The sequence below is a fragment of the Zeus faber genome (genome assembly GCF_960531495.2).
Source record: "Zeus faber genome assembly, chromosome: 10".
Classification (NCBI taxonomy): domain Eukaryota; kingdom Metazoa; phylum Chordata; class Actinopteri; order Zeiformes; family Zeidae; genus Zeus; species Zeus faber.
The window spans coordinates 26,617,420-26,631,574 of record NC_137199.1 but is presented as its reverse complement, the minus strand read 5'-3'; the positions used below and the strand labels follow the sequence as shown (position 1 = coordinate 26,631,574).

The window sequence follows — 14,155 nt, the reverse complement described above, 5'->3', positions numbered from 1 at the left end:
CACAGAGTCTCATATAAAATTATTAGCTTTTGGCTTCACATCCAGCCCTTGTTTCCAAGGCAACAAGGCAACTCGCCCAGCTTGTTAGATTTGTTGTGGTCTTCTAGATAATAATCTTTATTATTCCTCCGCAGTTGAAGAGAGATGAGAAAAAATATAATGATGTCGACATTTCTCACAGGAAGATCATTTGCTTGTTTCCTTCTGTGTAATCAACAGAGCTTCCGCACAAACTGCTTCTGACGTCTTAGGAAGGGCAGAATCGTTTTTTTAATCACCCGGCGACGTGGATTCTGGGATGGACTGATGCATATTTGTAGCCAGACAACCAAACCTTTTCTGAAAATTAAATAAACAAACAAACAAACAAACAAACAAACAAACAAACAAACAAACAAATAAATAAATAAATAAATAAATAATAGTAATAATAATCTGCGTCCCTGCATCTAAGGCCACGTCCACACACATACGGATTTTTCTGAAAACGGGTTTTTCCTCCGTTCAAAAAAGAAAAGAAAAGAATAATCCCTCCGTCCGTACGAGAACGCAAAAAACGTATCCAAATGCTCAAATAAGCATTCCAGGACGGGAGACGTGTGAAACGTGACGTCACACACCACAGAACACCGCAGAAGAACATTAGGGGCATGCGTACCGATCTTCTTCTCGAGCTCTGCGATCATAGTATCCATAAACAATGCTGCATGAGCCATTCCCAAAGCGGGAGACCAATGCCAAAGCTGAGGTCGTGACGTCAGCGCTCCGCCACACGAATACACAGCGTCAAAAGGCAGCGCCAAAAGGCAGAGAAAATACCACATTTCGCCCAAAAAATATCTGCATGCGCGTGGAAGAGACAGAGGCGCAAACCTTGTTTGACGTCCGCAGTTTGGTTTTCACGATGGTCTCATGAACCGTCGGCGATGGATGGAAACACAGAGGAAATGGAGGGAAAGAGAGAAAATGGCGGGAAAAGGAGAGAGCGGTAAAAAGCAGAATCAAGGAAAAGAAGCACCCAGAAGGGACGGGGGAGGCGTCTCACTCGGCCCATAAGTGAATAACTTGTGTATTTGTCTTTTCGGTGGGTGGGCCGACACGCACTTATTTTTGGTGCCTCTTTATCATGCCATAGGGACTTTTTTTGACAGCAGGTGCAGATCTAATTGGTTATCGCTGGACTTCTTTCAAAATCGAACACGCCCCGGCGTGCAGAAAGCAACAGAGATAGCAGGATTTAATAATGTTTTTGTATCATGTGAAAGCTCTGCACATGAAACCCCTGCTTGGCCGTTCCACCCGTCTGCCAACGCAAGCGACAGCGACGCGGGTCGACAGCCTCAGCTCCAGCGCAGACGTCGCAAACATTCGTTATAATGCTTACTTTGGCATTCTTCAGGATACGTGATATTTAACGCTGTGTTTCTTTTTTTAACCGAGCTTTTAATTAGCAGCACAGGAGAAATGTCACCGGCCTCCGTCGCCACTTGAGAGGCTTGAAGTCGCCGCAAACACGGCTTTAGTTTCACATGATATAGCCGAAATGCTTTCGACACAGAGATACCAAATCTCGCCGCAGAAATTCCTCCTTAGGTCATCTTGTCATATTATGTCATATTCTTAATGTATCAGATTGTATCCTATCATTATTTTATTGTTATTATGTCAAAGTGTATCATACTGTATCTATATTGTATCCATATCGCATCATATTGTTTCCTATTGTATCGTATCATATCTTATCCATATCATATCATTTCTTAATTGTGTAATATTGTATCCATATTTTCCTTATTGTTTCATACTGAATCCATATTGTATTTATATCATAACATGGTATCCTATTGTATTGTATCATATCTTATCCATATTATATCATATCCTTATTGTATCCATATTTTATCCTTATTGTATCATATTGTATCCTTATTTTATATTCCTAGGTTTATATTCCATAGGTTCCATAGGTTTATATTCCTGTTGCAAGGTGCAAATCCTCCTGTAATGTAAATGTAACGTTATCTGGGACTCTCCGCCCTCAGGGACGTCGACCACCTTCCATGAGAGATCAGAGGCTCCCGCACCCAAATGTGGCCGGTGGTTTGTAGCAGTTGAGCTTGAGACTGACATTTAAAAAAAAAACCCAAATGAAATATTCAAATACATCTGTTTTACGAACCAACAACACTCAGATTACCATAAAAAAATGAACTCATGGGCTGAATTGAAGGTTTTTTTTTTTTCCTTCTTTTAGCGCAGGAGGAAATGTAAAGCGTAATGTGTTGTGCATTCACATAAGTGAAATTTAAGGAATTGCACAAGCCAGGTTTGAATGAGCTTCACAAGGAAAACCGACCAGAGTCCGCGGTGCCTTGGATCTCTTTGTGAAACCGGAATGAAGATGTTCCCCTTGCACTCGACATTACGATGTGGGTGTGAACGTCCGCACCAAATGACAATCTCAAATATCTGCACTTTGTGAAGCGGTGACTCCATCTGACCAGAGATCATTCCACAAATGAGCAAAGTCCAAAGGTCAGATGAGGTCGGAGCAGAAGATACCACAGTAGCGGCGCTCGCTGTGGACGTGGAGACATTTGGGGGAGTCTGGAAGAATCTCTCTCTCCCTCCTCCTGCAGGAAGGAAAGGAGGCTGTTAACAGTCTGAACTTCACCCTGTGTGTCTGAACACCGAGAAGGGACACACACGGTCTCCCGGGGAAATAATTATTTCCCTCTTGGCTCACCTGTTCCGTCCAACCTACAGCAAGGAGTCGGTGTCAGAGCGTCGGGGGGGCGGCTTTAGCGGCCGGTGTGATAGACAGGGCAGAGGAGGGAGGAAGGGAGAGACAGGTGGAGAGGGGGGGGGGAAGAAAAAAACAAAAAACCCCACTCTGTTGATATGAACAGCAGCAGGAAAGAGGAGGCAGGTCTGAGGCGGGATGAGACGAGGAGAAGACGGCAAGACACGGAGATGAAACACACCCATACGCACGCACGCACGCACACACACACCCAGAGGTCCGTGTACAGTACACACACCTCAGACGCACACACCGATATGCACGCATGCACACACGCACGCACACACACACACACACACACACCCAGAGGTCCGTGTACGGTACACACACAGATATGCACACACACACACACACACACACACACACACACACACACACACACACCCAGAGGTCCGTGTACAGTACACACACAGTTATGCACACACACACACACACACACACACACACACACACACACACACACAGACACACACACACACACACACACACACAGAAGTCTGTGTACAGTACACACACACACATATGCACGCACACACACACACACACACACACACACACAGAGTTCCGTGTACAGTACACACACACAGAGATGCACGCGTGCACACACACACACACACACACACACACACACACAGCCAGAGGTCTGTGTACAGTACACATCTCACACACACACACACACACACACACACACACGTGGGGCTCCGCATACATTACACACACCACAGACACACACAAACCCATGCGTCTACAGTTACAGTACACACACTCAGCGCACGAGCAGCTGTCTAACCTTTTGCAAGCGCTCTCTCTCTCTCTCTCTCTCTCTCTCTCTCTCTCTCTCTCTCTCTCTCTCCTTCCTTCCTGCAGAATTCTTGCAACTTTCTCCGTCTGTACCGGAGAGGAGGGGAAGGGGGGGGGGGGGGGGTGGCGAGTTAAAGAACTTTCCCTTCTTTCTCTCTCTGCTGAACTCGTGTGAATACATTCCAATCATTTTAATTGCTTCTCGGGGAACGTGGGGGCGGCCGTGCGCAGTACGCGCTGACGGATCAGCGCGTCTTCATTTCTGAACCCCCGTCCTATCTCTCCGCCGTGAGCCCCATGCAGCCCGCTCCTAAGTGAGATGAAAAGATTCCTAATTCTGTTTTGTAACACTTTCCTCACCGCCTTGGAGGGGGGGGCTTGGTGGCGGCGCGCAGGTGATTGATTTGATTCAAAGTCCTCCCGGAATAACATCACGTCAGTTTCACGTTGGATCGGCACGTTTCGTTTTCCGACTTGCCGCCGGAAAATAAATGATCCATACTGCGCTCTGACCCCCCCCCCCACCGGCTGCATATATTCGTAACTTGTGGGTTGATCTCGTGAGAAAGATCGGCGCCGGACGCCAAATTCAAACTTCACCCCCGGTTAGGCCAGGCGATAATTCCTTGTCTCTCGTGTTGTCGCGACACGAGGAGCGGCGCGCAGGTCCCCTGCCACGGCCGCCGTGTCCGTGTCGCCGGCGAGCTTTGCTCTCTCCCTCTGTGGGACGACGAAATCACCGAAGTGCGGAAGCGGCAGCGAGGGAGGAGTGAAAAAAATAAAATTAAAGAATAAAAAAAAAAAAAAAAAGAGGTTTTCAACTGGAACGTAAAGGAGAGGAGGCTTCCTCAGCGGCGCTTGAAATTAACCCGTGCGACCCTAACGGGATGCGTCCGTTGGGGTCCACATGGGGCAGCAACGGCAGCCGGAGCGCGGGCACGTCGGCTCCCCTCGGTGTCGCCGGCGGGGGGCCCCCCGGTCCCCTTCGCCTGGGCCGCGCGGCTGATGGACGGGTTTTATGGGAGGTTCGAGGGCAGCATGAATCCAGAGAGGAGCTACCGGCGGAATAATTTAAACATCTGCTGTGGGCGGATGGCTCCCCCGCCCTCCTTCTCTGCGGCGCCTCACTTCCCGTCTCCTTGCGACTCATCCTGCAACGCTCCTTTGTTTTTTTTGTTTTTTTTTGATGGAAAAGGCTGAGGATTTTTCTACCTAGCAACGTGCAGCCTCACGGACTTGCCCAAACATTACACCCGGTGCAGCGAGCCTTCTTTTTGTTGCCATGGTAACTGTAGTCAAGCCGAAATCAATAACCTTAATCGATAATTTGTTGTCTGTAACACACCCAGCCCCCAAAAAAAGAAACAACCCCCCCCCCCCCCCCCCGGCATCCTTCTAAACAGACTGCAAGTACTTCCAGACCCGCAAATAAAAAGGCAAGGAAAAACGCGAGAGCTTTCTGGGGTAAATTCTGGGGTAAGTACTTCTGCTAAATGACTAAATGTAATGTAAATGTAAATGTAAATTATCCAAATTTTGTATTGACGGAAACATGATGAAAAAAAAGTCGTTACGGCCGCTTATGAATCCCAAAAAAACCCCAACGATGGCGGGTTCACAATTTGATTTGTTGTTTCGTCGCGGGGGGGGGGGGGGTGACCATTTCACCAAAGCCCTCGCTGGAAAGGGCGCAGGCCACCGGGGCAGGCACTTGATTTTGGGGTTATTTTGGATTTGTTTTCGGGTGGGCAGGTCATTACCCGGCGCCCGCCTGAGTGTTATTCCCGACCTGAAAACTCAGCGATGGAAGAGCTTTCCCAGAGCTATCGCTGCATCTGTGATTCCATCCCCGACGACGCACATCCCCCCCTGTCTTCCTCCAGCATATAACACTGGCTTGTTGTAAATAATGCCCCTGACGGCGGACATCGACTACCGGTGGTTTTTTTGAGACAGTGTTTTGTTTTTTTTGGTGCCGGGCTTAAAAGGATGGGTGCGGCGCTGACACTGTCGGGGGGAGGGGGGGGGGACTGTGTTGTTGCGGAGAGGCACGAGCGCGGCGATCCCAAATCACATTCTGCCTCTAATGGTTACTGTACGTGTTGTCGCATCCTAAGTATTTCCCAACGGGCTCCACGGGCGGAATTTAATCCGCAGCAGCAGGGCTGAGTGAGGAGCGGGAAGAGGGGAAATCTTCTCCACATTAGGACTCCTCATCTCGTGGCGCGGCGTCCGTCGGCAGCGGCGGCGCGGGGTCTATTCTTGTGCACGAAATGCCACCGGTGAGGGATACCGAGTAAAACGATGTTCCCTCGTGTGTATGGCCAAATTTCAGTGGTACACTGAGTCATGTCATCCTATCGCATTGTCTGATGTTATCATTTTTGGAGCAAAGCCTTTCCTCTAACCTAAACAAGCTGCAAACGTTATGTTTAGCTGCAAAAAAGCCTTGTGCTTTTCAGGCTTTCAGGAAATGAATTGGAGGCGGAAAACAAGAAGCCGGATCCGTACATTGAAGCACAAAGCAGTAAAGTCAAGCAAATGGATTTTAAAATGTCTACGAGGTCATAATTTGATGCATGGCGGTGCAAAAATTAAAAAAAACCTGCATTTCTTTCAAATCTCGCTCAACACACCAGACCGTTCCCATTGAGTTCAAGTGGTAATCTGTGGATTGAGACTATTTTGTCAAAGAGGAAATCGCATCGCTCATACGTTTTTTTAAGACGGGATTTTTCCCAGGAACAGCCATTCGTCGGGAGTCGCGTGGCGCATGTGCTCCTCTGCATGGGGCTCCCCTCGTTGGTGGCCGGGTTCGCCTTCCCCCCCGCCGGGGAAAGGACGCCAAGATCGGGCGTGCGCAAGAAGCGGCATGCGGCCGTGGTGAGTCTGGTGAAGCGGCGTAGCCGGTTGGCGGTCGGTGAGCGGCGGATATGGAGCCTGCAAACGCCGCGCGCGGCATCAAGAAGCAAAGACACAAGATAAATGTCCGGGCCTGGTGCCGAGACGTGGGTGTTTTACGGTGGCGCGCTCCCCCTGGAAAAATGCATAAACTGCTTAAGCGATGGGTCGCCAGAGATACGGTAGCCGCCGTGTGCACTCAGCGCTTTGTTCTGTCGACGCCCATATATTCCAAATGTGTCGCCTGTCGCGTTTTTCTCGATGATGCATCACCGTCAGAGGGAAGAAACAAAGCTTTTCTTTGTTTCTCCACACGCCATTACCCGCTGAGCTATAATTAATACCTTCGGAGTTATTTCGGGAATGAAGTCACACAGCATAAGTGCAACAGCAGGCCATAAAGAAGCACAAGGATGCGAATGGGAAAGCGCAGACGGGTAATACTTCAGATTACAGATTGGAATGCAAATAAAATTAGAGATTCAAATCTTTTTTTCTACAATCGGCTTCACACTTTCATCCCCCCCCCCCCCCCCCCTTCGAATTTCTCTCAAAATCCCGAGAAATGAGAAAAAAAAGACGACTTTTGCGACTTTATCGACTGGAGGGAGGAGGAAGAAAAAAATGATAAAAAATGCCAGAAGAATCCAGCCGCCGGCGCTGACAGATGTTGTGACGTCCAATTCGCCGGCGCGGCGACATTCATTCTGCGCCCGACGTGCGTGCCTCCGCTCCTCTCTCCGCCGCTCTCCTCTCCAGGGACGGCGATCGGCATCGACCGCAGTACGTCGGTTTCGGGCCGCGGCACCGGTGGCATTCAACCGAGACGAGGGAGGAGGGAAATGGCGGGTTGATGATTCCCGAGGGAGACGGGGATTCATTTTTTAGGCGTCAGTCGCGAAGAGCGCCGCGATCGCTCTCGAGCGCCGGCGACACTTTTCCCAACGCCGGAGACGAGAGAGGGCGAGGGACGAGGGGGGAGGGCGGCTGCATTACGGGGGCCCCACAAACACCGACAAACAATCTAAACGCAGGGGCCAGGGGAAGCTTTTCAAAAAAGGGGGGAGCCCGCCCGCAACTGACGAACACTCAAGATCAAGACACTTTGATCGCCGGCGGCGCCATTTTTCCTGAGAAACACCGTCGGTGTTTGTGTCGCGTCCCCCCCACCGCGCCGCAATCAAAAGTTGAGCCGGGCGGGACGGGCTCCGCGCAGAGCCGCTTCCCCGCGCGAGGCGTCCGGGAGATTGTGCATTATTGGAATCCGTCACCCCCCAGCCCCCCACCCCTCCTGTCACCGTGACGCCTTCCGAGGAAACAAGGGAGAAAAGCTTGAAAAAGGAAAACAGGGCGCGGGCCTATTTAGCGCGCGTCAGTCACAGACGGGGGATTTACAAAAGCTTCTGATCGACACACAAGGAGGTTTTTTGACTTTCCTGCTGCTCCTTCAATGGGCGGGGCGGGGCGGGGCGGGGAGACCACGTTCTATTCTATTGAGTCGTAAACTAAACGACGAGTGGTTATTGCTGTTTAGGAAGACGCTACTGTCGATTGGTCACGTCACGCGCTTCCCATTCATTGCGGGGGTCCGGAAACCGCGATCCTCCACCGTCGTCGAATGCCGCGGAGAAACGGGGCGCCGCGCTCCGCTGCCCAAGCCGGCAAAAGGACGGCAAAAGTCCCCGTCCGTTCCTTTTATTGATTTTTTATTTTATTTTTTTAATCTTGGGGAGCGCTCGCCCTCGTTTTTGCGCCTTAATGGAAAAGATCTTTTCAAAGTTTTCAAAAATCCAATTAGGACTCTCGCGCAAAGCCCCGGCAAGATGTGCGAAGGCGGCGAAAAGCGCCGCGCTCCGACTTTGTATTCAGCCTGAAAAGCCAACGGTTTCCTGGCGCCGCGGCGGTAGAAGCGTTCGCTGACACGCAACAGCCAATCTTTCTGACATTTTGCCTATCCCCCCCTCCCGCCCTCCCCTCCCCTCCCCCACATTGACTCCTTAAATCAAATCTACTTGGGCTGTCACGGCCGAGTATGAGCGGCTAAAGAGAATGTGTCACGCCGCTCCCCTCCTGCTTATGGTGAGGAACCATCGAGGAGCCATCGGAGGCCACGCGCTGTCCAACCGACAGAGACTGTCTGTGTATACGTTTTCATTTGGAATTATTATTATTATTATTATTGTAAAGCACTGGAAGTGATTGGAAATCTATGACAACGTAATGATGAAAATGACGGGATGAGGTGACTCGGTGAGTTTGAGCGAACACATTGCCGCCGCCACTGCCACACACACATACACACACACACACACACACACACACACACACACACACACACTCACTCACTCCCCAGGGAACTTTAGGGAATATAAAGCAGTTGATTAGGAACGCCTCGTCGCCGTCCAAGGACAGGAAGCTGGGCGTGCTTGTGTGAATTCATTGTCATTAACAGTGGAACACCAAGCCCCTTTCAAACTCATTAGTTGATAAAACAACCCCCAGATTTCCCATTAAAAAAGCCATTTGTCCTCCATCGCCGCCGATGCCCTCACTCCTCTCCTCCATCTCCACACCTTTCCTTCCTCGCTTCTCATGGGAGCCAGAAAACAAATGGTGAAGGACCCCGTTACGTGAGAGGGGTGAGCCAAAGGATGAGAGGCGATCTCCGATTGGCCGGGAGTAAACCGTGCGTGGTTCGATACGCAGCTTTGGTTAAATGTTCCCGTACTGGTGAAGCCTCCTCCGCAGGAAGAGGAACTAAATACAAAACTGCGACAGAAAAGCCATTGTGCCCCACGCGTTTGTATGTCAATTTGATACATTTCCTGTTTACTATGAAACAAACATGTAGTATAAGAGGGAAAAAACAAAACGATTAGCAATTTCCTGGCAGAATATCAATTTATTTAAATTTTGAGAAAAAGGAAATACACATTGTGCTCTGTGAAATCAATTAACAGTTTTGTTTTATGTACAGTTTATACATTGTTATATATATTTATATATACTCTCTTGTTTGTAAGTAAGTCATTAAAACAAATCACCGCCCATTGAACACTCCTAAATATCAAAGATCCAAGTCCCCCCCTCACACCACATCCCATTGGTTTGGCATCTAGTTGTAAAAAAAAGCCTTTTTTTATTTTTATTTTTTTTAGGTTTCAAAAACATTCAATAAAAGATGTGTGGTCTCAAAAGTCATGTCAGAAAGCCTGACTGGACCAACATCCGACTGCTGGATCTCACTTTTCAGCCGCCGTCCCAAACAGAGCGTGGAAACTCCGGCCGTGTGTTTTTGTCCCTGCTGCAAATTGGCAAATCAAGAACCAAGACTCGCACGGGAGCAAAAACACAAACAGCCACGACACTGTTCTGAATTCACGCTGCGTAATAAGGGATTATTTTTATCTATTTATTTATTTCCTCGCTCGCTCTGTCTGAGATCCTGGAGACACACCTGAGCACATGGTTTATAGCGTTGACGGCAAATGTTTTTTGTGTGTTCTACGAAGAAGATATGTCTCTGACACGCTGTTCCTCACGTGTAACGTAGATATAACAGGCAGTTTTAGGTCTGATAATTGGGGGAAAAAAAAAAAAAAAAAAAAAAAAAAATCTAAAAGCTCCGCAATCAACATTTCATCAGCACGGCGGGGCTAACAGAGGTGTGCGATTACAGGTTGGCGTGGATGTCCTCATGTCGCAGCACTTTGTAGGTGATCCAGTAGAAGATGTTGAAGATGAGGAAGCTGAGGGGGAAGACCGCCCGCGATATGGTGTCGATCCGCTTGGCCCGGTCCACAAAGCGCTTGCGGAGAAGGTCCCCGTCGTAGACGGTCACCGGAGGCGGGGGAGTGAAGACCGCACCCGCTTCCACAGCCGTGCCGTCCTTGGTCTGCAGGCAGTGACCCAGTCCGTAGCCCCGGAAGTAAAACCCGCGGCTCTCCCTCACCAGTTCCTCTTCCTGCGGGGCCAAGCGCAAGGAAAAACAGATTGTCAAGTGGCATTAGCGCACAGCTCCTCACATCTCCCCTCAGTGGCTGAATCTGAAACGCTGACGGGGCGTAACAGTGCGAAAGGGCCAGCGGTGTTTGGTGGAGTCGGGACGACGCTCCGCTCACGCACGCAGACACAAAAACCTAAAATCTTACTTCAGGAACTGAGCTATTTTTAAACTCGATTATTTTGAGTGATTATTTTGTGGTGTTTAATGCGGCACGTACATTTGCCCCGTTTCAATTCCTTTTGACACATACGAAGCGAAGGGGAAGCAGAAGAAGATGATACCATTTCAAAAGATGATCACAAACAATTTACCTCTATTTCCTTTTTGTAGTTTAAGGACATGCTTCTTCTTTTTTTTTCTTTTAAACTTCTGGCAATAATAGATCTTTCGAAGTGCCTATTACAAAAGCCTTGCGCCGGGCATTATGCTTTGATGGATGGCAGGGCACTTCCTGCACAGTGAACGAGAGTCCCGATCCCCCCCTCTCGGAAGAGAATATTAATAGACATGCAGCTTAACTCTGAAAGCCCTCCGACACGTCGAGACATTCACTTTGGCGGTGGGGAAAATGGAGAAGTGGGACCTAAATTGGGTGATTAGTAGTCAGCGTGAGGTGGTCCGGGTGCACTGAGCCCTATGTCCCCCTCTCTCTAACCCTGGCAGTCTAGACGTACTCTGCCGAACTTGGCATCTCGACACCGGACAGCCTTGGCAGCAGAACTCTACTTATTACATTGAAATACTACTGCAGTGCAATTACTTGAGTACAGTATGATGATGCAGTTCTTTATGCGCGAACCCTCTGACCTATGTTCAGAAGTCAGCCAAATGGCACAATTTTGTGAATTCCCCTCTTCAGTTTCTGGTTCTCACCTGGAGTGCTGGAGCCACAACTGTTTCCCCATTGACAAATGAGCCAGCACGGTGGTGGAAAAAAGGACAAGTAGCTCCTCCAGCACTGGCCTACTGACCAAGTCTCATGGTACGTTCCTCTAAAGATAAAAGCTTCTCGTCGTCTCCTGGACCGTGTGAGGTATCGGTGCGCTCTGTGTACTTTTGTGATTTCCGTGATGCAATAAATGACAATCTGCATTCTGTCAAAGGGTGACTCTGAAAAATAAGGCTTTGGTTCGAAAATAACAAGCATTGAATGCATAAACAAGTGATTGGAATCAGAATCTTTTAAACTGAGCCAGTATTGAGATACAGTAGCTTCATGATCAAGTTCCTCGGGGACGCCGTTATGGCTTACTTTTAAGAGTTTACTGCTTTTTTATTTTTTATTTTTTTATTTTTTTAACATTTCATGTCTCCATCTCCATCTGCTATTAATATCTGTTTGGCATAACTATAAGTAAACAGAAAACGATGTTTTTCAAACCAGAAAATCTGGTTGTTGGAGAAGAAAGCCAAAAAAAATAAAAATAAAACTGAAGGATGTCCTGCAGTTAATGAATACAAACAATATTGTTGGAGGACTTCCACAGAGAAAATAGAGGTGAAGACGAAAACCATTTTTGACAAGACCTTGAAGGGGAAACACATTGTTTCATCACGTGATGACAGCTGAAGGAGGAACATCAGGGGCAACCAAAGACACCGAGAAGGACTCTTGGATTAGAGCCGTCCTCAAAACTGGAAGAAAACAGTTGGGTGGGGGCGGGTGGGGTGGTGGTGGTGGTGGTGGTGTCGGAAGATAATGAAGGCTGGGACGGGAAGCACAAACTGGAAGGAGAGACGTTTGGTTGTGGGAGAGGGGCCAGTACAAATTTGGCTTTGCAGTCAAGCTTGAAGGACACGGTCAATTTGGGAAGTAAAAAGAAGGCGGACATTGGGTTGGGGAGTCGGGGGGTTGAGGGTTGGAGCTCGGGGTTGACTCAGGCTTCAGCTTTACCCTGGCACAGGCGCTGCAGTGCTGATTTAGGGTCCTGTAGTCGGAGTTGTTACCGGGGATATCGTTCACTTTCCTCAGTGACTCCACACTTCCGGGGTGGCTGGCAAATACCTCCGGTAGAAAGGAAGTTAGCACAGTGAAACAACAGTAACTGCTCATTGATGTACTTGCGAGTGTGTGCGTGTTTATAAAGCGTCAGATGCAGATGCTCCTGTAAGACAGGCTCATGTGTTGCTGGTGTTGAAATGGCTCAGTGAATTGCTGCTCATTGAGTTAGTTGAGTTACATTTATATGTGGTTCCGTCTGCCTTGCCACTCGACAGCGAGTTTCCTCTGCTTCACCGAATACAAAAATCTATGTAAGCTGTGCCAGAAATAATGTAAGTAAAAGATTCGGATTACAAGTCCACAGACCACATTGGCGGAGAATTGGATGAAAATGGGGAAAATAAATCGTCACACCTCTTGGGCGTTAAGTTAAATAGGCGCTCGAGGAATGAGTTGTGAGAGTGTGATAATACATCATCCATGGTTGTGGCCTTGGGAGCGGGCTTTGGAAACTGAAGGAAAATATCCTTAAGGAACCAGTTTGGGGCGGGGGGAAAACACAAGTCAAGAATTTCGATGTTGGTTGTTTAATTTCAAAATGTTTTACGGGGATCTCAAGGCCATATGCCATGGACTGGATAATTACTACCACTCCTTCCACACGTGACGGCGGAGCGGATCATTGAAATCACATGGAGTGATCGGAAGGAATGGAAACAGGTGTTCTCCCAGCCCTGCGAGGCCCAAGGTTTAAAAGCCAAACAGAAGGCTGCGAAGGCGTATTGATTAACCCTGGTCAGAGTGGGATTGTGCACGCTCCATCACATTCCCAACATCCCTGTAGTGTGGGCCACGTGTCAATATTTCCCAGATGGGTAGTTCACAACCCAAACTCCTCAGTGGGAGTAATTGTGCAACTGATGTGGAGGCATAGAGTGCCCTCCCTCCCCCCACGGACCATCGTTTTCTCTCTTATCGATTCAAGGCCCGGCAGACGGTCCAGTAAATCTGCCGGGACAGTGGGGTTCCTGTGCCATAGGTCTTGGCGGCCGGCCAGCCTGTCTGACACGCTTTTAGGACATTCGAGTCTCCCTTTTTTGCTGTTGCACTTCAGATTGACTTATCCGTTTGGCGAGAGATCTCAAATCCATCGATAAATATTTGTGGGGGTAAGCTTAAAAGGGGACACCTGTGGACATCCAGCTGGAAGCGTAATGGCGTTTCAGTCACTTGACCATGGAGCGGGTTCACTCCACCGGGGGAAACTCGTCTTTTCAATCAGAAATAACAACGGCCGCAAGTGGAACCGCAATACCAAAGTTCATATGAACCGCTTTGTCAGATGGGTGTAGTTTAACTGTAATCCTTCAATCCTTAAGAGTTGGAAATTTGGGGCGGAGGTCTAAATTGTTGCGACGTGGGCCGGCGGAGAGGTTTTGGCTCCGTGTAGGAACAGGGCGACTGAGGAAAAGGATCGCACGAACCCTGCACAGATCAGCTCTCACCATGGAAACGAGCCGAACTGAAATGAGCCCGTCTCCCTCATGTAATACGACAGCCAGCTGTAGCGTGCTGCTGTTGTCAGTTCCTGAACGTAATGTGGCCCACAACAGCGAGAGGCAGAACTCAACGTTGTGAGGGGGGTGACGAGGACTTGGATTTGAGTTTGTGTGTGTGTGCGTGTGTGTGTGTGTCACACACG

General features: G+C 48.8%; 1 protein-coding gene across 2 annotated transcripts in view; it reads right to left on the bottom strand.

The window, feature by feature from the left end:
* Positions 1-9,397: 9,397 nt before the first annotated feature.
* The window catches only part of glra4a (glycine receptor, alpha 4a), a 50,334-nt gene continuing 45,576 nt past the window's right edge, over positions 9,398-14,155 (bottom strand). For both annotated transcript variants that reach the window (XM_080008612.1, XM_080008613.1), the window contains exon 9: positions 9,398-10,469. In XM_080008612.1, coding sequence (XP_079864738.1) covers positions 10,179-10,469 — 291 coding nt within the window. In that variant the 3' untranslated portion in view covers positions 9,398-10,178. The remainder of the gene's footprint in view (positions 10,470-14,155) is intronic.